Here is a 24,586-nt window from a genome sequence, read left to right as displayed (position 1 = left end):
TAGAGGCGGGGTTTCACCGTGTTAGCCAGGATGGTCTCGAACTCCTGACCTCGTGATCTGCCCGCCTCGGCCTCCAAAAGTGCTGGGATTACAGGAGTAAGCCACCGCGCCCGGCCCATGTACAAAATAAAGCACCCAGAACTTTGCACCTGGACGTATCAACATTCAACAACCTTTGTCCTAGGAACTCAGGGAGTTCACACCAGGCTTTTAACACCCCTGAGACTGAAGGAGGGAAAAGGCTATAACTGGCAGCGACAACTGGGCCTAGGATAACGCTAACTCCAGTTTTGGCCAAACCTCCTCCGACACACACGTGCAAAGCCACATTCTCACGAAGAGGGGGCAAAACATTTACTTTCTGGGTTTAACCTTCTACCATCTCAAACCAACTATGCCAAAAATTTCCCTCTTCACCAGGATTCATCAAAAAACGTATATTTCTATTTTTACCGATTCTAAGAGAATAATTAACTGCTCTATTTTTACAGAAAATACACAAAGTGATACAGTCCAAAGACTAATACTCAGACGAAATCAATTGCTAAACATTGGCGGGGCAAAAGAGGAGACCACGCAACAAAAGCACGGACAGGCAACTTTCGGCACCGCGGGAAGGCCCGGACCAGGCTGGGGCTCCGCCTCTCCGGCTTCTTGCTCGGTAGTCCGCGAGCCCCGCGGCTCCCCGAATTCCCCGCCCTCCGCCCCTGCTGGCCCGCCCTGGAGGCCCCGCCCCAGCCCCGCCTCGTCGCGACGTCAGTTGTTGTGTCTCAGCCCGGCCGCGGCAGCCCCTGATCTACGGCTGTGGAGGCTACGGCCGCGGCCTCCGGAGGTGGCGGGGGTGCTGGGGACCCGTGCCGCGACCGGCGCCGCCCATCCGAGCGGGGCGGGCGCTGAGTGGCCGAAAGACAGCCGGGTAGCCGCCTGGAGGAGCAGTCTCGGGGCCTGTTATTGGTTTTTTTCCCACCGAGACCGATTCCCTCTGCGGAGACCGCGACGCCCATCCTGGGCCGGGCTGCGGTGCCCGCCTGCCTGAGAGGTGCCGCCCGCCTGCCGGCCCGAGCTAACGTGGAGCCGCCGCCGTGCCCGCCGTGCCCGCCGCGCTTCTCGCGGAGCCTGGGCGGTCGGCGGGGCCTGGGGCCTGGGCTTCGGGCGCGGCGCTGCGGCGGCCGCTCCTCCCCGCGCAGGACACGCTGGGCCCCAGGCCTGGCCCGGCAGAGCGCCGCGCCCTCCTGACCCGCGGCCGCGGGAGTCCGGCCCGCACGGCCCCTCGGGCCCGGGCCTGCAGCCCGGATCCCCGCCTCCTGGGCGAATCTGAGTTATTTTTTGGTCCCTCCCCCTCGAGATCGCGGCACCGGAGGGCCGACCCCGCAGAAGGAAGCGTCCCTCGTTTTGTTCTTCCCCGCGAGCTCTCCCCGCGCCCCCTCGCCTTTCGGTGCTTAATGGATGGCGGTTTTGAGTTTTCCTCATTTATTTTTGTCGCCTCTTGACTGGGAGGCCCGGCGCGAGGCTCTGCGCCTCTGCGTCCCTCGTCGCCACCTCACACCCGCGCAGATCCCGTCACCTTCCTCCCCGTCGTGGATGGCCGGCCAGTGACGGCGCCGGGTGGCCCGCGCGTGGACACGGGGCCCTCGCCCAAGCTGCCACCGAGCCGCGGCCTACGCCCTCGACCCTTCTCTCTCCCGTATTCCGAGCTCTCTGGAAAGAGAGGAGACGCCAGGGAAGATGTGGCTGAAGCTTTTTTTCTTGCTCCTTTATTTCCTGGTCCTGTTCGTCCTGGCCAGGTTTTTTGAGGCCATTGTATGGTATGAAACTGGCATCTTTGCCACCCAGCTGGTGGATCCGGTGGCGCTGAGCTTCAAGAAGCTGAAGACCATTTTGGAGTGCCGAGGGTTGGGCTACTCAGGGCTGCCTGAGAAGAAGGATGTCCGGGAGCTGGTGGAAAAGTCAGGCAAGTATCGAGCTTCCCCTAGGGTCCCCTCCACCTGGGAGAGGGGACGACCTGTACCTCCTGGTACCTGGCTGTTCCCCCAGAGTGAGGCCTTCCCTGGAAGGGTTAAAGCTGCCCAGGTTTCTTCGTCCAAGCTTTCTACAATCAAGTATGCGGATCCCAGCTTTGAGGAGGAGGCTGAAATTACTTGGAGGGGTGTTGGTGTATCCTTTTAAGGTTATCGTAAAATGACAGTTTAAAGTGTGGCTTCTTAGCATTGTTTACTAAGTTGAGTGATTTTCTCAAAATTCAGGAATATGAACTAGTTACAAACTGGAAAGCATTATTTGTCAGTTGAAGTTCATAAAAACGTAAGAAAAACTCCAAAACGTTGTCTATCAATAGTAGTATTTGTCACGATAGTAATAATAAGGTACCCAGAGTGGGGACACATCTTTGGAATACTTACTTTCAGAGGCACTTGGGCCTAGGATTTGAATGTTAAATCATGAGTTTGAATATAGACAGTGTACACCGACTTTAAGTCTGAGAAGGTGAGTAAGTCTGAGTAAGACAAGCATTTTGTGTAAATGCTTGCCATGTTCGAGTTTATATTATATTTCTGTTAGGATTATTTTAATTTGCATCTTGGATGTAAAAGAAAGTTTTTTTTTTGTCTTCTGTGTCACAGGCACCCTTGCATTGTTTAATGGGTTGAGAAATATAAGTGAAATAGTGCTGAGAGAATATTCAATGTCTTAATGTGTTTTTAGTAATTGTGGGTTTTGGTAGGATTGGGTGAGAAATATGATTACTTTTTTTCACTGCTGGACAAAGTATATCTTTGTTTGGATATACTTCCTGAAAGTGGAATGTAATTTGAGAAAGGCTTTCTGCCTTGCTGTAGGGAGCAGCTGAAACTGATGGTTATCTTTTTTTGTTGTTTCAAGTATTTCTGTCAGCTGTCTTTTACAAAACAAATCTTTTCCTTCTTTAGTACGCTATAGACATGTAGCATGATAGACAAGAATATGAACTCGCTAGCAGTTTAACACTTGGATATTTGTAGGTTGTGGGTTATAAAACTCATATCTCACTGTTAGGATAGAGGAGAGGAACCCACTCTGCAAAAGTGATAAATATTTCTTTAGAGAAAATATAAAATCGTGTATTATTCTTGCCCCTTGTTTGCTGACTGGTTTATGGTGATTCTTATTTCTACCATAGGGGGAAGAAGTGGAGTAATTAGGGTAACAGATCTCTACTAAATAAACTCTCTTGGTTTAGAGATGAGAAGTGTCTTAATTACTAAAGCCATCATTTTTTTATGGAAAATAATTTGATCACACTTTTTTTTTCTTTTGACAGTTATTTATTATTGCCTTCTTTCGGGACTAAAAATACTTGGCACATTGAATGTATTAGGAGTCCACATAAAACTTTAAGACGCACAGCCCAGTATGACACAAATCACACATTTTATGGCAGAAAAGTCATGGTATAGCTGTTTAAAAATTTAAGTGTTTATTGTGAATGGTTTTGCTGCTATCATGGTGCAGTGCTTGGTTTCTCACTGTTTAATATTTAAGGCAAAAGTTAAAATAATTTGACTTTAGTGTTTTCCTTTCCTTTTTGTTTAATGATACAAGCTCTAAATTTACACTGTAAATTTGTATATGAATGTGAAGTTTGTTCTAACCGGTAAAGTTCTAACCTCCAAGTCATACAAACCCTGTTGCTCTTTTAAGCAGGGCTGATGGCAAATTCTGTGAACCCAATTCTACATCTTTTAAGTAAGAAGCATATGAGCCATACTGTTTAAAAATGTATATGAAGCCTGTATGTGTCATACGTAAAACTACATAATTAATAAAGTGGTGCTTTTTTGGAGTGGTACAAATTTGGTAATTTCCTAATAATTTTGTGATAACCCCACTAAAATATAAGCCCTATTCTATAAGAGATAGATTTTTTTCTATTTTGTTCACTTTTGCCTGACACGTAGGAAGTTCTTACTATATACTTACTGAATGTATGACACCTAAGTGGGTATATCCAGGTTCTACTAGTAGCTCTTGTCTATAGAATACAATGAAAGTACAATATCATGTGATTCTTAACAGTGTAAAAAATGGAATTACTGAAATTGGGAATCTAGGATTCTTGCAACCTTATTGGTGTTACTCTTTTCCTTTCTTTAGGTGACTTGATGGAGGGTGAGCTCTATTCTGCTCTCAAGGAAGAAGAAGCATCCGAATCGGTTTCTAGTACCAATTTCAGTGGTGAAATGCACTTCTATGAGCTTGTGGAAGACACAAAAGATGGCATCTGGCTGGTTCAGGTATGAAAAGCAGTGATAATTTGATATTTTGAGAACCCTAAAAAAATTATTTTTACTAAAATAGTATGTACCAGCCAGTGACACTTCCGTGTACTTGTGTCTTGTTTCTCACACATAACTCAGTTCTCTTAGGGAGATTCTAGTATCTTCTTAAAAAGGTTTTGGAGACTGAGGAAAATGAAAATTGACTAGTGGGAAAGAGAAAGTTGGGGGATGGGGGTCAATTTTTTGTTTAGAATCCCCAGAAGCAAATCTATTTTAATTATTGGACCTTTGTTGAATTGAGAAATACACATATATATCCCTTTTATTTAGTGATTTGCACTGTTTCTCTCAGTTTTTGTTACCTCCAGTTTTTAATTCAGTGGCCTGAATAATTTTTATATGTAAGTAAGAACCCTAAAGTAAAAGTAAAGGAATCATTTATTAGGGAAATAGCCAATTTGTGACTATAGAGAAGCTGTTGTGGAAAATGGTGGGGGTGCTCATTACATAACTCATGATGATGAGATTATAATTTTTTAACCCTCGTTTTTATGATAGCAAAACTGTGAGACTTACTTAGCATATTAGAATTTTAGAGCTATGAAGGACCTTAAAAATATTTTATACTTTCCAAGATGTAATTTATGGCGAGTGGGCATGCATTAATTATCGTTTACATATTTTAATTTAAATTAGAAAAATTATATTAACATGTAAATTTCATAAATTTTGCTTAGGAAGGACTAAAGTTATTTACATTTTAAAACTGTACATTCACTTAAAGTGATATATCAAGTAAATTAACAGCATGAATGTGGCTAAAATTATTAATGTAGTCTGTGAATGGCTGAAGCTTGGAAATTGTATCAGACTAGCCTTTTCTGAGACTCTGAGAGGTGAAGTAGCTTGCCCAAGGTCATGGAAGTAGTTGGTAATATTGAACCAGGGTGAAACCCGGATCTTCTGATTTCTTGTCCAGTACTCTTGTCATTTCACCCTGGAGTAGGCAAAGTTTGATTCAGGGCATGAAAATTAAAATAGTTTCTTCATGTTTCTTTCTGAGAGTAAAGACTGCAAATATGGTAGGAAAAGCTTTGAGTTCAGAGACCTTAGTTGCAGGTCTGGTACTGTCACTGACTAGCAGTATGATTGTGAATAGGTATATTTTTCTGTTGTACATGACCTCAAATAAATACATATACATCTAAAAAGGATAAAATATTACAGTAGTCCTCTGTGCTAAAGGGTTGAGGTTTGGGAATTCTTCCAGAGATGACATTGTTTATCCATGGCCTTTCTTTATTGTAACCTTCCTATTGCATTTGTCCTTTTACCTTCCAGATAATCTAATCCAGTAATTTTAAGTTCAGCAGTGGGAGAGAATGCGAGGGTATAGGTGTAGTCCATACATTATCTGTTTAAATTTTAATTTATTTCTGTGTTAATGAAGTTGAAAAATAAGCTGTAGCTTTTTTAAAGCTTTAATTTATAAGTATATTGTTATTCCATTTCTTTTCTCTGGTACTTATTTCTAATAGTCTGATTGAGAAAGACACTGGTTTTGATAATTTTAGATTTTATTACTGAGGATGAGTTGAATAGCCAGTCCCACTGCCCTGCGTTCAGTGTCTAAATGTTTGTCATCCACATTGACTGATCCCATGGAAATAAATGGTGAGGATGTTGCACACCCTTGAAACTTGGAAGGGCCATGTCAAAAATCTTGAGTTCTTTTGCTATATAGGCTGCTGCCTATAGACAACAAATACATTCTGGTTCAATAGTTAGCAGTATATTCTTGGCTTATAAATGATCTACTGTTTTTGATGTCCTGTTAAAGATATTCATGAATTAAGCTCCTATAATAAATATGTGACAGAATTCATCAAAAGTTTATTTAGCAGTTGTGGGTGTGTCAGGCCCTGTTCTGGGCCCTAAAGATATACCAGAAACACATACCAAGCTAAGTCCTTGCTCTGTCAGGTAGCTCACATTCTAGTTGGGAGAGGCAGACACCAAATAAATATCTAATATAACATCAGTTAGTGGAAAGTACTAAGAATAAAAATAAGCAGATTAAGGAGAGGAGAGTGGCAAGGAATTCTCTGGTAAGGTGGCAAATGAAGTAAAGAACAAATAATGATAGTAAATGGTAGCATTGTAAATTCTAGTTGCTAAATTTTTTTTTCTGAAAATATTTTTAAACCTCATAGGTATTAATAGCTGAAAAACAACTCTTAAAAAATAGAATGTATTTCTATGGTTTTCTGTATATGGAAATGATGCAGTAGGACACCTACTTAATTTTTCCAATGATGCTCAAGGTTTGCACTGACCACCACTGTCTGGCTTGTGTTCCTTGAGGCCAGTGGCTTACATCTGTCAAATGGCTGGCCTGGTCTGAAATAACAATCTCTGTCAGGACAACTGAGAAGAATGAGATTGAAACCTTGTCCGTGGCACTGTGAACTAGCCAGCTAAGCCAATCAGCACAGCCACCTTGGTTTAAGCCCTTAAAAGAGGGTTGTATTTTTTTTTAAACTATGCTTAAAATTGAAAATATCTACTAGAAACAGAAGAGAAATGTCTCCATTGCTTGCCATTCTTTCAGCTCAGATCATATATATTAATCTATTGTAAAGGATAACTTTCAAGAATTCAGTTTTTAACAATTTGAATTGTTGTTATTTTCGGTTTACGGTATTCCCTCCTTATCTGAGGGGGATACGTTCCAAGACCCCCAGTGGATGCCTGAAACCATGGATAGTACCAAATCCTATATAATCTATGTTTTTTCCTATACATACATACCTGTGATAAAGTTTAATGTGTAAGTTAGGCACAGTAACAACAACAACTAATGATAAAAATAGAACAATTATAACAATATACTGAAATAACATTTATGTAAATGTGGTGTCTCTCTCTCCGAATATCTAATTGTATGTAGCATTTTCGGACTGCAGTTGACTGCAGAAAGTGAAACTGAGGATAAGGGGAGACCACTGTATTTTAGAAGAAGCTGACTAATTTGTTCTCTGTCATTTGTTTTAAGTCTATGAGGAGTGTTTTCATAGATGAAGATGCAAAGATGCCAGCCAGTTCAATCCTCTTCACATTTTCAAGCTTTTCCAGGTCCATTTTACAATATAGTCTCTGTAACGTGAACAGAATTAATTTTAGTTTTCAAGGTAGCAACATACGTATGACATCTTTACCAATGACACACTGTGATATACATGAAGAACCAAGTGCTCTTTTTTCTAAGTTATTTCTAACATTGTTTTTCTCCTTTGTTCCTAACCCAAGCTCGTATCTTTCATTAGCTATTCATTTAACAGTTTTGTGGATTCTTTGGCCCCAGTCTTCATAGCATTACAAATAGAAGATGGTTACTTTTCTTTCAAAAGACCCTTAGTCAGAGAGGCAGATGGCACATTAGATAGGCTTCTGAGGTGGAGAAGTTAGCATAATTTATGGGTTTTATGGATTTATCCTCCTCTTAACATTTCTATTTCTCTGTTTTGACTTTTGTCATAGTTCAAAGAAGGACATATTTGTTGCCTACTGGCTGTGTTACATCATACAGAATTTAAAGTCACTGGAATTGTAGCAGTGAGAAGCATCGTATGATTTAAAATAAAGCTTTGGGTCAATATTTACTGAAGTATTATATCAATATATTTCCTGTTTGGCTTACAAGAGTTAATAGCTGATTTTAAACTTGTTTATCTTTGCTCCTAGACAATAGTTTTGTTCGAGGAGATTCTAAGTTACGTATTTCTTTCTTGACGCTACTATGGAGGTGAAACACATAGCAAGCCACTTTATCTTATATTTTGTAGTGGTAAAAAAAATTTTATAAATTCATAAAGTAAGAATACAAAAAATTAAAAGACCACTGTTTTGTTTTTGTCAATCACTTGTCCTTACTCTTAATGATTTTATATAGTTTGCATGTATATACTAGGTTGCCTTATGATTTTGAAAGTAGAGACTCCCTATTATAATGAAATACTGAGAATGCAGAAAATATCATAGCACAATGCTCTTATTGTTCCAGGGAGTTATGTTACTTAACTAAACCTGGATGTTATTATATGGAGATTAACAATATTAAAAGGGGTATGCCACATGGTTTGATCAGTGATAAACCTCACCTCTAAATAATGGGCATTTTAAAATGCACTGAATTAGACATCTTTATGTCTGACTGAGGTCAAGAACATTAATATGCAGTTGCTTAGCAGAGTACTATTTATGCCACTGTTTGTCCAGAAAACATCTTGGTACAGGTTGCTGGGGAAGGGACTTTGATTATAACAGAACTCAGAAGCTTAAGAGTCTTTCCTTTAGAGACTCTGTGTAATCAGAACTAGAAGAATGAGTTATTAAACTGTAAGAAGCTGAAATTGTTCGGTTTGACATAAATAGTTACTGAGCACCCATATGAGTTGGGCACGATATTAGCTGCAGGGACCACAGTGGTGAGCAAGTGTGGGGATGCCAGAGGCAGATATCCTGGGAAAGGGAATGGAAAGATTGCTTCACTTCTAGCCTGTGTTGCCAGGTCTGTTCCAGACCTGGAACTCAAGCTGTACTTCTAGTCTTTGAAAATGTTCCCCACATACAGTGTTCCTTCCTGAGCTGCTGAGGAAAATGTCTCTCCTTTTAATGAGACCAGCCATATGAATGCTACTCAGAATCATCATGCATACTTCTAGGATATGAGCTATAAGTTGGGGACTCTTACTGGTATGACATAGTGTGTGTGTTTGTGTGTGTGTGTGTGTATATATATATAAAATACATAATATATAAGGCATATATATGTATATATTAGGCTGAGAATATTTTTTGTGCTCTGTGACTCAGCTAGATTAGTTATTTTGTGAAAATATTAGCATTTTTATAGTGGTTGGTTAATTTAAACTCCACCAGATTTAATTTCTGCTAAACCTTCAGTTGAATTATATAACTATATAGGACATTGGACAAATTTTTAATTGCATAAATATAGCTGTAAAGTAATATAAAATGCTTTCATGCAATGCCTACAAGATTTTTCATTTTTGTGTAGCTCAGTCAGGGATCCTTAAACTCTTCAAAAACAAATGCTAGAACAGGTTGCTGAATAAATAAGGCCCTGGCATTGAACATTGTCTTGTACCTGCCCCAGGTACAAGTATGTTCCCAACTCTTTTCACAGGAAAAGAGTATGTTCCCAACTCTTTTCACTCACTTCTGCTATCTCTGCTGGAACCAGGCCGTACCTGGGAAGAACCCCTCTCATTCCTCCTTCTTTTCCTAACTTTGGAGCTCTTATCACATGTCTCAAAGATACCTGTGCAGTGAACAGGGTCTTCACTGAAAGCTGCCTCCAGACTTAGGAACTAAATATTTACACTGGCGAGGCAACCTCTAAACTCCTTGGAGCAGTGTCATTCTGCACACAGACCTGAACTGTTTGAGTTATTTGCAACCTTGATCAAGAAATGGGATAATGCCTGAAAAGTGAGTTATTTTTGAAAGAGGGCAAAGAGTAAAGAGTATGGTAGTATGCTTGCACACATACTTCTTAATCTTCCTAAGGAATCTGAAAAATAAATTAAACGTGTCTTTGATTGGTTGACCAAAAGAACTACCAGATTGACTCTTGGGTGGTAGCAATAAAAATTAAAAAAAAGAAAAGAGGCAGCAGCAGTCTGCTTTGTTTGATCTTCCTTATTTTCTAGGTACAACCTTTTTTTCTTTCTTTTTTTTTTTTTTTTGAGATGGAGTCTTGCTCTGTTACCCAGGCTGGAGTACAGTGGCACAATCTCGGCTCACTGCAACCTCTGCTTCCCGGGTTCAAGTGATTCTCCTGCCTCAACCTCCCAAGTAGCTGGGATTACAGGTGTGCGCCACCACGCCTGGCTAATTTTTGTTTTTTTAATAGAGATGGGGTTTTGCCATGTTGGCCAGGCTGGTCTTGAACTCCTGACCTCAAATGATCCACCCACCTCGGCCTCCAAAAGTGCTGGGATTAAAGGCGTGAGCCACCGCGTCCAGCCTCCTAGGTAAAACTTATAAAGTACTTTGGGGCCAGAGAATAATGTAAAAGCTAGGGACTTACTGGGTAGGGTAACTGGTATAAGCATCCTTCAAAAGAGCTTTCACCTATTAAGTCCATGTCCCCCAGATTGCCTTCTTCCTGGTTACTTCAACTGTCTGACTATTTGAATAAATTGTATCTGCCTCAATAAGACCACTTATTTTCATTAAAAAGTACTATCAAAACCATGGTTGGGTGCAGAGGTTCATGCCTAGAATTCCAACACTTGGGAGGCCAAGGCAGGAGGATCACTTGAGGCCAGGTATTTGAGGCTGCAATGAGCCATGATTGAGCAACTGCACTTCAGCCTGGGGAACAGAGTGACACCCTGTCCCTTTAAAAAAAAAAGTAATATCAAAACCATTTGCTTAATGCCCTAAATTGTGTATATGTATTCATTAAGCTTCAGACTTACGTGATAAGGTGTTATGTATGCATGTGTGTCTTGGTAAGTATGAGGATGGTAGTGGAATGTCACGGGTTATTTGGCACTTCAAGTCACTTGTCATCACCATGTGCTGTCTCTTCTGCTGCCCTCTGACATTTGTTAGACGTTCTAGCAGAGAGACCACAGATGAGGTGGCTGCACCACCTCTTGTATCTCCCAAGGAGTTGACTGTCAGCACTCATTTTACTCACCTACCTGCAACTTCACTTCCTGGAGGCTTTGTGAGTGTGAAAATGGTCCTTCCTCCCAGAAAGATTAGAGGTCCCCAGAGTATTATGTTGTAATTTTGAATTGTATAGTATCAGTAATATAACATTTATGAAAATAAAATTGGCCTATATACCCTGGACTTAAACAGATGGTTTCATGATGACTTTAGACATTTTTGGCTTTCCTTTAACTTCCCATTTAGTTATTTTTTATGGTCTTGTTTTTAATGTTTTTTGGTTTTTACTGGTATCTGCATTGAAATTCTGCCTTCATTAAAGGCAGGAAGATTAGGAGATAAAGAGAAAGGTATTAATGATTAGAAAGGCTGACATTGATAAGAGAAGTCTTAACATATTTTGAAGGTCTTGCTCTGTCACCCAGGCTGGATTGCAGTGGCACAATCTCTACTCACTGCAACCTCCACCTTGCAGGTTCAAGTGATTCTCATGCCTCAGCCTTCTGAGCAGCTGGGACTACAGGTGCCTGCCACCACGCCTGGCTAATTTTTGTATTTCTAGTAGAGACGGGGTTTTGCCATGTTGGCCAGGCTGGTCTTGAACTCCTGGACTCAAGTGATGCACCTGCCTCAGCCTCCCAACATGAGATTACAGGCGTGAGCCACCACACCTGGCCTCCTTTTCTTTTCTTAAGATTCTTTTTCTTTTCCTAATCCTAATTGTGTTTGAAAACTCTTGCAAATTTGAAGTACAAGTTCAATAATGTAAAATTCATTATGGTAATTATTTTTGTATGTTAGAGCCATTCGTGATTGTTAAGCAAAAAGCCATAGAAGTAGTAGTATTTATTGGTTTAGTCAAAACATCCTTTAATAGAAAACATGTGTTTGACTCTTGGCTCCATAATTATACTTTTTAAACAGTGAAATTTGAACTTGTTGAACCTACATGTAATCATTTTTAGTAAGCTTTATTTGGATTATTGTTTAAAATTTTCTTTTCAGAGCAAAGAGAAATTATTCCAAGGGCCATTTTCTTTCTGTGTAACTTAATTAGAGAGAAGAGGCCACGTGGTGGAGAACATGGCTAGCTTTTTAATACAGTTTTGACTTCCTAACTCTCTTTGTAACTGCCACAGAGTGTGGGAGAGTTTAATTTACTTTTCAGTGTTTTAAGTCTTTTTTCCTATTGGATAGTTGCTCCTTCTATAACAATTGTAATGATAATGTGATGATACAGTAAACAATAACTGGGAACAGAATATCTTTTTTTTAAGTGAAATTATATTGTTGATATAAATGGTTGGTTTGACTCCATTTTAGGTAATTCAAGTTCCTTTTTCTCTTTTTTTGGGAATAGGTCATAGCAAATGACAGAAGTCCCTTGGTGGGCAAAATTCACTGGGAGAAAATGGTTAAAAAGGTGTCAAGATTTGGAATACGTACAGGCACATTTAACTGTTCCAGTGATCCCAGGTAAGTTGATTAGGCAATTCTTAGAATTTGAGTCCTGACCAGCATCTTTCTTGTTTGAAAAGGACAATGATACTAGAAGCCTGCTTGAACTGAAAGCTTATTATAATGTGTAGCACACTCTTAGTTACACAGGTGCTTGATTAATAGTTTTTAATAAACTGGCAGTTAATTACTTTTACTCTAAGATCTGTCTCTGTCTTCTCTATTTCCCTCTCTCTCCCTGTCCCTTTCTCTGGCTCTTCTGTGTTTTTTCATGGCTTTAGGTGATATCTCTGTGCTGATCTAAATCTTCTTCTATCATTCTGACCTCTAGTTTGCATTTCTTTGCTTATTTCCATTGGCTCTGCAAGTATCCCTAGATATTTTCTTTTCCCTGAAACCTAGTATCTGAAATCAGATTCATTCTCTTTTTCTTTAATCATCCATGTATCCTTCTACCTTTCTTTTTTTCTGTCCTTCGCTGGTTTTCCCCCCATTTTCTCAAATAAGAATCCTCAGAGGTGTTTTTGTTTATGTTTTGTTTTTTTGTCATCATTTCCAGTATTCAGTCTGTCACATTATTTCTTGTTTTATTATTCTATTATTTCTTCTTTGAAATGCCTTTTTTTTCCATTTCTCATGCTAACAAGTTATAACTTAGACTCATTAATTCATTTGATTTTCCATTTGGTGAATATTTAATGAAAGATTAGCATGTACAGCATGTTTTTGTTTTGTATGGACGAGGAGGCATATATATATATATATATGTCAAAAACCCCACAATATTAGCTAGTTTCTAACGTAGGTAGATATGCCTGACTTACATCCTTTATATGTGTTAGCCGTAATGGGCAACCCATTGGTTGTAGAAAACTCTCCTAAACCATGACTATACCTCCCTTCCTTAGCCTTACATTTACTTCTCTTCTGCTTAGAACCCCTGTTTTGTCTGCTAGTAATATAAGGTGAGATCGATGGTAGAGTTCCCCTAAGAGTTGGGAATAGGAGGGAAGTTCCTGCATCTCTTAACTCACATTTAGTCTCCTCATCTACCTGCAAAGCTCTCATGCTCATCTTCACCACAGAGTCTTTTTTTCTTTTCTTTTTTTGAGACAGGATTTGGCTCTGTGACTCAGGCTGGAGTGCAGTGGTGTGATCATAGCTCACTGCAGCCTCCAACTGATGGATTGGCTCAAGTGATCTTCCCACCTTAGCATCCCAAGTAGCTGGGACTATATGCATGCATCACCACACCTGGCTAATTTTTATTTTTTTTTTTAGAGATGGGGTCTTGCTGTGTTGCCAGGCTGGTAACCACAGAATCTTAATCACATCCCATTGACTTTTTGTTGAAATGTCCAAAATAGCTTAAGTCTTAATGCTCTTTTGAAAAGGAAATCATTCTGATCTCCATCCATCATTTACCAAAGACTTAGGATTTGATCTGATTCCATCATTTCCAAATAGAGTCTAAGTGAAAGGTCTTTGTCTCCCTCACTGATTTTTACAATACTAGAACAAATGATAATGCTGATATTTAGATTTTTAAATTTATGTCAAAAGTCAGTATTCATATCACTATCTTCTTTTAAAATACTTAATGTATTTTTAAAAACTCAATGGAACTAAATAATATATTTCAAACATAGTTTATAAATATATTAGAAAACATCAAATAAAAACACATTTTAAAACTATATAAAGTTGAATACATTAATTAAAGTCTAATGTTATTAGATAATAAAGAATTCAAAAACACAAAGTAAAAATAATTGTTAAATATGAAAAACTGAAAGAATGATTAGGTGAAGGCAGACAGATCATAATCTTATAAATCAGAGTGCATCAGAAGTGTCATAATTCAGTCTAGTGGATTTTAGTGCAAATTTGTTTAGCTCTTCTTTTAAAAAGCTCTGATTCTGTATTAGCTGAGAAATGGTGAAGAGATACATATAACCTAGCTCCAGATGGTTTCCTCTAAATCCTTCATCTTCAAATAATCCTAGCTCTTATTTACAATTGAAGCAATGTTTTTTTTTTGAGTAACTTTTTGCTTTTTTGTTGATTGTAGCTATAGTTTTTGTTATTTAAAAAAAGTACTTCTACTCAACTTCATCAGAAAATGATTTTGTTGCACAGTGACTTGTACCAGTTCCAATAATGTGTCCATGACTCCTCATTTGGAAAGTCCTCCAACTGGAATAACAACTGTTCTTGCCATAGAAGCTATGCTTAGTCAGGGTCATTTTTTTCTTCTTTTGATGACTATGGAGATAGAGAAGAACAAAATTTAGAGATACAGAAAAGAATGTTCAGAATTTCAATGCAGGGTATAAGTGGGCAGAGAATAGTGTTATTCAGGAAGTGTTTTAATCACATATTTTGAGTAATTGAGTCATCATCTTGATTTTGGAGTTTTAAAAATACCAAAAGTCTGTGCTGCATTCTTTGACTGTAGTCCCTTCTCTGGGGTGGCCTCTGGGCAGCTGACTTCAATATGCTGGTCCCACTGTAGAGCTATACTTTCCTTACCTGTTTAGCTCTTGCCTTAGTCTGTTTTGTGTTGCTCTATAAGAATATCTGAGGCTGAGTGGTGGCTCATGCCTGTAATCCCAGCACTTTGGGAGACCAAGGCGGGTGGATCACCGGAGGTGAGGAGTTCAAGACCAGCCTGGCCAACGTGGCGAAACCTCGTCTCTACTAAAAATACAAAAATTAGCCGGGCTTGGTGGTGGGTGCCTGTAGTCCCAGCTACTCGGGAGGCTGAGGCAAGAGAATCGCTTGAACTCAGGAGGTGCAGGTTGCAGGGAGCTGAGATTGCACCACTGCACTCCAAGCCTGGGTGACAAGAGCGAGACTCTGTCTCAAAAAAAAAAAAAAAAAAAAACCTGAGGCTGAGTAATTTATAAAGAAAATAGATTTATTTAGCTCACTGTTCTGCAGGCTGTATAAGAAGCATGGTGCCAGCATCTGCTCAGCTTCTAATGAGGCTTCTGTGCTGCCAGAACATGGTAGAGAAGGTCAAAGGGGAAGTGACCACATGTGAAGGGCATGTGGCTTTATGTCAACCCACTGCAATTCAGTCTTGCCAGAGCTAGCACTCACTAACTTGAGAGCAGCACTAAGTATTCATGAGGGATCCGCCTCCATGACCCAGACACCTCCCACTAGGCCCCACCTCTCAACACTGCCACACTGGGAAGAAAATGTCAACATGAGGTTTGGTGGGGACAGACAAACCGTAACCAAACCAGAGCAGCTCCCTTAAGAACATTCAGGACTACCACTTCAGAGCAGCTTCTGACTCTGTCTAGTTGTAGCAACTTTAATTTCTTTCCCCATATACCCAAAAGGAGTGGCCTTGCCTGGCTTTATCTCTTCTCATTCCCTAACCAACAGATCGATTTCAGAGAGCTTTTCCTATGAGGTTCATACTCTGTAATTTTTTTGAGAAAATAGGAGATGAGGTGGTAATGATGTGTGTGGGTAGGGTTGGGGAGATGGGGGTTGGTAAAGAGAAGATAGAGGACATGGGAATTGCAGGAGGTGAGTGGTAAACAGTAAGCCTTATGGCAAGAGTGTCAGGGATAGTGGCCTGTGGAAAAAATGGGGAAGGAGAAGAGAAGGGATTGCAGAGAGAGCCAGGAAAGCCAAGGAGGCCAATGACCTTGTCTGAAAAAACAGCATACATAAACAGAAATGTTAAGGTTTCCCTTCCTTCCTTCCTTCCTTTCTTCCTTCCTTCCTTCCTTCCTTCCTTTTTCTTTCTTTCTTTCTTTCTTTCTTTCTTCTTTTTCTTTCTTTTTTTTTTTTTTGAGATGGAGTCTCACTGTATTGCCCAGGCTGGACTGCAGTGGCACGATCTCAGCTCACTGCAACCTCAGCCTACTGGGTTCAGGCGATTCTCATGTCTCAGCCTCCCAAGTAGCTGGGATTACAGGTGCACGCCACCATGCCCAGCTAGTTTTTGTATAGTAGAGACAGGGTTTCACCATGTTGACCAGACTGGTCTCAAACTGCTGGCCTCAAGTGATCCGCCTGCCCTGGCCTCCCAAAGTGCTGGGATTACAGATGTAAGTCACCGAGCCTAGCTCTTTTTAAATATAGCATGCCACATCAGCAACTGGAAGACCAAAACTCACAAGCCATGTTTCCTATCATTTTTAGTCTTAAAATTCTCTAAGAGATCTTAAAAGGTCTCTAAGAGAACTCAAAAGGTTTAGTTTAAAAACTAGAGGATATTTTCATGGTATTGTCATTGAATTTATTCAGATTGTAAAAAATAAATTTGAATTGGCAATAAAAGTTTTTATATTGATGTAAGGTAATACAACATTATTCTATCTGGAACGATAAAATTCTTACTTAGCTCTGAACTGAAAAGAAAGCACATAATATGTTTGTTTTCTTATATGAAGAAATGTCTGCACTTAGAACTTGTTCATTTTACAAAGTAAGTTTTCTGTCAGAAAGTCATCTAATTTATGACACAAATCAGAGGCCACAGTAGGAAGATAAAATGGATGGCCAAGAGTTGAAATGTGTCATCACAAATATCATGTGCAATGAAAACGTTAAAGATACTTGAAGATATTTAAGATATAAATAAGACAATTGTCCATATGCATTTGACTTGTAACTTTTTTGGGATAGGGTAAAAATAGAATTCATGTCAATCAATGAATTATTATTTTGCATTGAGTAGAAGATATTTATTTTGTAGGAATATATACTTTTCAGACCATTTCAGTTAAAACAGTAATGATATTAATGGAATCTGTCTTATTAAGGAAGTGAATCAACTCAACAAGAAGCTAAGAGTCACGGTCTGTGATTTTGAGTCACCTAGACAGTTTTCCAGAATCATCACTAACCTTGTCTTAAAACATAGCATCTTGTCATCATTTATCTTAAACTATATCACAAAATCCCTGAGATAAAATTAGTCATATTATCATTATAAAGCCATATGCTACCTACGTCAAGACTCTTCTCTCTTCATCTGATTATATCATGTGTAATATGCTTATTTAATAAAATATAATCCATGCTAAGTAAAGCATAATATCTATGAGTTTTACATCAATATTCTTAGTAGCAAAATGAGAAGTCAGATATTTATTACTATGCATATACAAATCTGTAACAAATAAAACGTATCCATGTGGTAGATTGTCTTTTTTTACAATTTTATTGAGGTAAATTTTACTTAAAAATTTCACATGGTAGGTTTTGGGAAAAAAAAATACTTTCTAAAAACGAAAGATTAACTCTTCTGTGTGGTACATGAAAAAAGAAACTAAAACGAGCTAAAACTAAAAACAAAAGGCAGCCTGGGCAACATAATGAGGCCCATCTCTACAAAAAATTATTTTAAAACTTAGCCTGGGATGGTGGCGTGCATATATGGTCCTAGCTACTCAAGGAGGCTGAGTCAGGAGAATTGCTTGAGCCCAGGAGTTCAAGACTACAATGAACTGTGATTGCATCAGTGCACTCCAGCCTAGGTGACAGGGAAAGACCCTGTCTCTTAAATAAAATAACTAAAAATTTAAAAATAAAAAACAAAAGGAAAATACTTTCACTTACAATCTCTTTACTGGGATACAACAGCTGTTTTCATTTTTCTTTTTTTTTTTTTTTTTTGAGACAAAGTCTTGCTCTGTCGCCCAGGCTGGAGTGTGCCAGTGGCGTGATCTCAGCTCACTGCAACCTCTGCCTCCCAGGTTCAAGCAGTTCTTCTGCCTCAGCCTCCCAAGTAGCTGGGATTACAGGCGCGCGTTGCCATGCCAGCTAATTTTTGTATTTTCAGTAGAGATGGGGTTTCACCATGTTGGCCAGGATAGTCTCAATCTCCTGACCTTGGCCTCCCAAAGTGCTGGGATTACAGGTGTGAGCCACTGCGCCCAGCCTGTTTTCATTTTTCAATATTTCTTTTCTCTCATTACCTAGTTTTCTAAGGGGAGATGGATGTCACAAGTCTCCTAGCAAGAACCTGTCAATAGACAGGTTTCCAAAAGGAAGACAGTCCTGACCCTACTAGATAAATCTAGTAAACGAATGATTGAATTTTAGTTAAATTCTTCTGAATATACTCTGCTGTAAAATGGGGATCATTCTTGAAGTGAACCTCTTAATCTAAATACTTCCTGTTTTTGTTTCCTCTTGTTAAATACTCCTCTTCATGATCTTCATTGAAGAAATAAGAGAATACAAACATATATGGGGCTTGCAGTTGCTCTTTTCTTGGTTGGCTTTTGTGCAGATTACTTTGTAGCAGTCAGGCATTGTGGTAGTTGTTAATTAAATGAGTCAGCATGACTGCTACCCTCAAGGAGCTTGTACCAAACCAATGACTCAGCCTTAGGATAATCTGTTTTCTTCTCTTTTCTCCACCCATCTGGATTCTAACCATCCTTCAAGACCTAGTTCAATTCCTGAACCATTCATGAAATCTGCACCATCCCAAACTTTGAACTTCTTTTGCATTATTTAGCAACAGAATATATAAAGTTTTATCTCTCTTTTGTCTCCTTAATAGGATTTTAAATTCCTTCTGAGCATGAATTATTCTTATCTTCTGGATCTTAGCACATAACGCAGTTGTAGGTACATAAGAGATGCTGAAGTAATTGCTGATTCCTTTGAATCAGGCTTTTCAAGATACACTTTATTAAAAAAAAAAAAGAAACATAGAAATACAAAACAAACTAAAACAACAGAGCTTGCTTTTCACAGCTGCCAAGTAGTGGTACTACTTTTTGATTATTTGGAGATTATTTGGTTTTGGGAACAGGTGCTAAAGAAATTTATCAGGGAAGATAAATTGATTGCATTATAGCCTAGCTGCTTACTTACAGTTTCCTCTCTTATAGATATTGCAGGAGAAGAGGCTGGGTCCGATCCACACTCATTATGTCTGTTCCACAAACAAGTACTTCAAAAGGGAAAGTCATGCTTAAGGAATACAGTGGACGCAAGATTGAAGTAGAGCACATTTTTAAATGGATAACTGCTCATGCAGCTTCTCGGATCAAAACCATTTATAATGCTGAACATTTGAAAGAAGAATGGAATAAAAGTGATCAGTATTGGTTAAAAATATACCTATTTGCAAACCTTGACCAGCCCCCAGCTTTCTTCTCTGCACTAAGTATAAAGTTTACTGGAAGAGTTGAGTTTATTTTTGTTAATGTAGAAAATTGGGACAACAAGAGTTATATGACAGATATTGGCATATATAATATGCCGTCATACATACTTAGAACTCCTGAAGGAATTTACAGATATGGAAACCACACAGGCGAATTTATATCCCTTCAGGCCATGGATTCATTTTTGCGCTCATTACAACCTGAGGTAAATGATCTGTTTGTTTTGAGCTTGGTTCTAGTTAATCTTATGGCTTGGATGGACTTATTTATTACACAAGGAGCTACCATCAAGCGATTTGTGGTTCTCATAAGCACTTTAGGGACATATAATTCTCTATTAATTATTTCCTGGCTACCTGTGTTGGGCTTTTTACAGCTACCTTACTTAGACAGCTTTTATGAATATAGCTTAAAATTGTTGAGATATTCCAATACAACCACACTGGCTTCATGGGTAAGGGCAGACTGGATGTTTTACTCTTCACACCCAGCCCTGTTTCTCAGTACATACCTTGGACATGGTTTACTAATTGATTACTTTGAGAAGAAGAGAAGGCGCAACAACAATGATGAAGTCAATGCCAATAACTTAGAATGGCTATCAAGTCTGTGGGACTGGTACACCAGCTACCTCTTCCACCCGATTGCTTCTTTTCAGAACTTTCCTGTAGAATCTGATTGGGACGAAGACCCTGACTTATTCTTAGAGCGCTTAGCTTTTCCTGACCTTTGGCTTCACCCTCTGATACCAACTGATTATATTAAAAACTTACCAATGTGGCGATTTAAATGTCTTGGAGTCCAGTCTGAAGAGGAAGTGTCAGAGGGATCTCAAGATACTGAAAATGACTCAGAAAGTGAGAACACAGACACTTTGAGCAGTGAGAAGGAAGTATTTGAAGATAAGCAAAGCGTACTTCACAATTCTCCAGGAAGAACAAGTCACTGTGATGCTGAGGCTTGTTCATGTGCCAATAAATATTGTCAGACCAGCCCATATGAAAGGAAGGGGAGGTCATATGGATCATATAATGCTAATGAAGATATGGAACCTGATTGGTTAACTTGGCCTGCTGATATGCTGCACTGTACTGAATGTGTTGTTTGCCTAGAGAATTTTGAAAATGGATGTTTGCTAATGGGGTTGCCTTGTGGTCATGTGTTTCATCAGAATTGTATTGTGATGTGGTTGGCTGGGGGCCGACATTGTTGCCCTGTTTGCCGGTGGCCTTCTTATAAAAAAAAGCAGCCATATGCACAACACCAGCCCTTGTCGAATGATGTCCCATCTTAACCATGTGCAATTTGTCCTTTATAAGCTTTGAGTATCTTACAGCTTGCCTTTTTAATGTTAGTCACAATGTTTTTGTGGTTTGAAGTTGTTTAATGTTAGTGCAGTGACAGGAAATACACATTATGCTAATGTTGATGGCAGAATTTATGTGGTTGCCTTGTGTGTTAATTGAATGCATACTTAATTGTAAAATTTTTTATTTACAACATTGGAAATTCAGAAGTTAATGTTTTTTGTAAGCACAAAAGAAGTATGATAGAAATTTATCCTAGCAAGACTTTACAAGATAGGATCAAATTCTAATGGAATTGAGCCGGTTTCTTATCCTAAATGTTTCCTCCCCTTTTACAATCTCTGTCCAACACCTCTTGGTTAAATAATGTATGCTGTGAGACATGAAATTAAAACAGACCTATGAAATAAATTATTTTAAAACCAGAAGATTACAGATTTTCCAATGTTAAATATTTTTTGATAAGGTGGCTGAATGATATAGGTGTTTTGCTGGTTTGTTAATTTCACAGGTAGATCAAACATGATTCTTGACTCGTTGGGGAGGAAGACAAAATGTTGCTGGCACTTGCTGGAAGTGACAGTTCACCTTTTAGCTTGGTTAGCTTTGATGGGAAAGAATTTCATGGTGGGCTTTTGAAAAAGTACTAAATAATTTATTAGTACTTAGCACATTCATCTAAATAAAATCAACTGTAGCATATTAGCCATGCATAAATTATGTTTTTTCTGACTTCTACTTTTGAAAGTTTTTAAAGCTACAGAAAGCTATAAACATAGTACAGTGAACATCCATTTCTTTTTATCTAATTTCACCAAGTGTTCATATTTTGTTACATCTGTTTTATCTCCTGTCTCTTATGTGTGTATTTCTTTTTTTTTTTTTTTTTTTTTTGAGATGGAGTCTCACTCTGTCGCCCAGACTGGAGTGCAGTGACACGATCTCGGCTCACTGCAAGCTCCGCCTCCTGGGTTCCGGTAGTAGCTGGGACTACAGGCGCCTGCCACCATGCCCAGCTAATTTTTTTTATTTTCAGTAGAGACAGGTTTTCACCATGTTAGCCAGGACGGTTTCGATCTCCCGACCTCGTGATCCGCCCGCCTAGGCCTCCCAGGTGCTGGAATAACAGGCATGAGCCACCGCGCCTGGCCACTGATCCTTTAGAAAATAAATTTCAGTCATCATGATGACTGAGCCATAAATATATCACCACATATCTAAAAACAAGGACATTCTTTTATGTAACCACTATACCATTATGACACTCAAGACATTTAACATTGACTGAAAAATAGCTAATGTATATAAAAATCGATACTCCCCAATTGCTCCTAAAATATCCTTTATATCTAAATGTTTTTGCTTTATTTTTATTGTGAACTCAGACATAGTTGATACATTAGGTTTAGTCTCCTCCTTTACATCCTTTCCTCTACAGTAATTCCCCCTGCCCCCACCTTTTTCTTTTTCTTTTTTTTTTTTTTTTTAAAGACAGTTTCACTCTTGTTTCCCAGGCTGGAGTGCAGTGGCACGATCTCAGCTCACCGCAACCTCCGCCTCCCGGGTTCAAGCGATTCTCCTGCCTCAGCCTCCCGAGTAGCTGGGATAACAGGCACCCGCCACCACACGCAGCTAATGTTTGTACTTTTAGTAGAGACTGAGTTTCTCCATGTTGGCCAGGCTGGTCTCAAACTCTCCACCTCAGGTGATCTGCCCGCCTTGGCTCCCAAAGTGCTGGGATTACAGGTATGAGCCACGGCACTTGGTCACTGCCCCCCTTTTAAAAAAGTAGACTTCTTTGATTTCTCTCTGGTGTTCTGTTTTATTTTTATTTTATTATTATTTTTTCTTTTTTTGAGACAGAGTCTCTCTCTGTCGCCCAGGCTGGAGTGCAGTGGCAAGATCTCAGCTCACTGCAACCTCTGCCTCCCTGGTTCAGGCGATTCTCCTGCCTCAGCTTCCCGAATAGCTGGGATTACAGACATGCACTGCCATGGCATGATCTCAGCTCACTGCAACCTCCGCCTCCCTGGTTCAGGTGATTCTTGTGCCTCAGCCTCCTGGGTAGCTGTGATTACAGACGTGCACCACCATGCCTGGCTAATTTTTGTATTTTTGGTAGAGACGGGGTTTTGCCATGTAGGCCAGGCTTGTCTAGAACTCCCAGCCTCATGTGATCTGCCTACCTCGGCCTCCCAAAGTGATGGGATTACAGGCATATGCCACCACGCCTGGCCAATTTATTTATTATTTTATTTTATTTTATTTTTATTTTATTTTTTAGAGACAAGGTCTTGCTCTGTTGACCATGCTGGAGTGAAGTGGCATCAGCATAGCTTACTGCAGCCTCAAACTCCTGGGCTCAAGGGATCCTCCTGCCTCAGCCTCCCAAGTAGCTGGACCTACAGGCTCGAGCCACAGTGCTACATTTGTTTGTTTGTTTGTTGTTGTTTTTTTCAAGAGTTGGAGTCTTGCTCTGTTGCCTAGGCTGGTCTTAAACTCCTAGGCTCAAGCGATCCTCCCGAGTAGCTGGGGTTACAGGCACAAGCCATCATGCCTTGCTAGTTGCCTTTTCTGTTACTAACATTTTTGGAGACTACAGGATGGTTGACTTACAGAATGCTCCACATTCTAGATTTGTTTGTTTCTTTCATGATTAGATTTAATTAAAGGATCTTGCACTAGAAGATATGTACTTTCCATTTATATGGCATCAGAAGGCACATGTGAGTTTCTCCCATTATTGGTGACATTTGGTTAAAGTGATATTTGCCTTATCTTCCCATTCTAAGATACTTTTTCACTTTAAGAAGGAGTCTGTTGAGACTATGCAAATATCCTGTTCCTCAACAATCTAGCCCAATGACTTTAACATCTGTTGATTCTTTGCATCAATCAGTTATTAAATAGAAGTTGCAAATGGGAATTTTATTTCTTTATTTCAAGACAGGGTCTTGCTCGGTCACACAGGCTGCAGTTGCAGTGGCATGATCACAGCTCCCTGCAGCCTCAAATTCCTGGGTAGCTGGGACCACAGATGTGTGGCACCACATCCAGCTAATTTTTGTATTTTTTTTAGAGACAGGGTTTCGCCACGTTGCCAGGCTAGTCTCAAACTCCTGGGCTCAAGTGATCCACCCGCTTTAGCTTCTCAAATTGCTGGGATTATAAGCATGAGCCACCGTGCCTGGCTAAGATGGGGGGTTTCTAATACCATCATTCATTCTACATTTATTGGCTTTTTGTGAACAAGAACTTTCCATTTTTCTTTCACACTTTTGATTCACAGATTTTTTTTAAATACCCTATGTGTTAGAATTTATTATTATTCTTGATTTTCAAATCATCCCAGATTTGGCTAGAGGGAGCCTCTCTAAGCCTACTCTTACTTCCTATTGACAGTCCCTTTAATCTTGAAGCACTTCCTTGACACAAGGTATCCTAAGTTCACTTTGTATTTTCCCTGAGCCAGCCCTGTAATCAGCCATTTCTTCAAAGTGCCCATTTCATGGTAGATTTTTAAAATCCTTAATTGGATGCCCCCCAAAATGTCAAGAAATTTTTTTCGTTCTGAATTGCTGTTGGACTACTAACAAACATTTTTTCCCCTTCAAAACGCATTGTGTCTCACTTTCATATGCTAAGGAATAATAAGGCCTAGCAGTTACTTTGTATTAATATTTGGGAGTTTTTAAATAAAAGT

General features: G+C 39.5%; 1 protein-coding gene and 1 long non-coding RNA gene across 3 annotated transcripts in view; one reads left to right on the top strand and one right to left on the bottom strand.

Annotated features, from left to right (window-relative positions):
• Nucleotides 1-767: 767 nt before the first annotated feature.
• Nucleotides 768-21,311, top strand: RNF103 (ring finger protein 103). Its single transcript, XM_033175374.1, has 4 exons — nt 768-1,951; nt 4,132-4,271; nt 12,325-12,440; nt 19,298-21,311. The coding sequence occupies exons 1-4, from the start codon at nt 1,726-1,728 to the stop codon at nt 20,868-20,870; spliced, it is 2,055 nt and encodes a 684-aa protein (XP_033031265.1). The 5' UTR covers nt 768-1,725; the 3' UTR covers nt 20,871-21,311.
• The window catches only part of LOC117062161, a 57,011-nt gene continuing 38,240 nt past the window's right edge, over nt 5,816-24,586 (bottom strand). Inside the window, exons 2-4 of one of the 2 annotated variants that reach the window (XR_004428230.1) lie at nt 19,281-19,473; nt 14,534-14,687; nt 5,816-7,412 (exon numbers count right to left, since the gene is read on the bottom strand). This is a non-coding gene — a long non-coding RNA (uncharacterized LOC117062161). The remainder of the gene's footprint in view (nt 7,413-14,533; nt 14,688-19,280; nt 19,474-24,586) is intronic. The other variant, XR_004428231.1, reaches the window with a different exon arrangement.

Source organism: Trachypithecus francoisi, unplaced genomic scaffold (assembly GCF_009764315.1).
Source record: "Trachypithecus francoisi isolate TF-2019V2 unplaced genomic scaffold, Tfra_2.0 Lachesis_group17, whole genome shotgun sequence".
NCBI lineage: Eukaryota > Metazoa > Chordata > Mammalia > Primates > Cercopithecidae > Trachypithecus > Trachypithecus francoisi.
This window is presented reverse-complemented; position numbering and strand designations above follow the sequence as displayed.

Excerpts from the sequence above, each read along its gene's own strand:
- RNF103 (XM_033175374.1), top strand. The coding sequence starts at position 1,726 with ATGTGGCTGAAGCTTTTTTTCTTGCTCCTTTATTTCCTGGTCCTGTTC. Across the intron at positions 1,952-4,131 it reads GGAGCTGGTGGAAAAGTCAG|GTGACTTGATGGAGGGTGAG; the intron begins GCAAGTATCGAG and ends TCCTTTCTTTAG. Across the intron at positions 12,441-19,297 it reads AACTGTTCCAGTGATCCCAG|ATATTGCAGGAGAAGAGGCT; the intron begins GTAAGTTGATTA and ends CCTCTCTTATAG.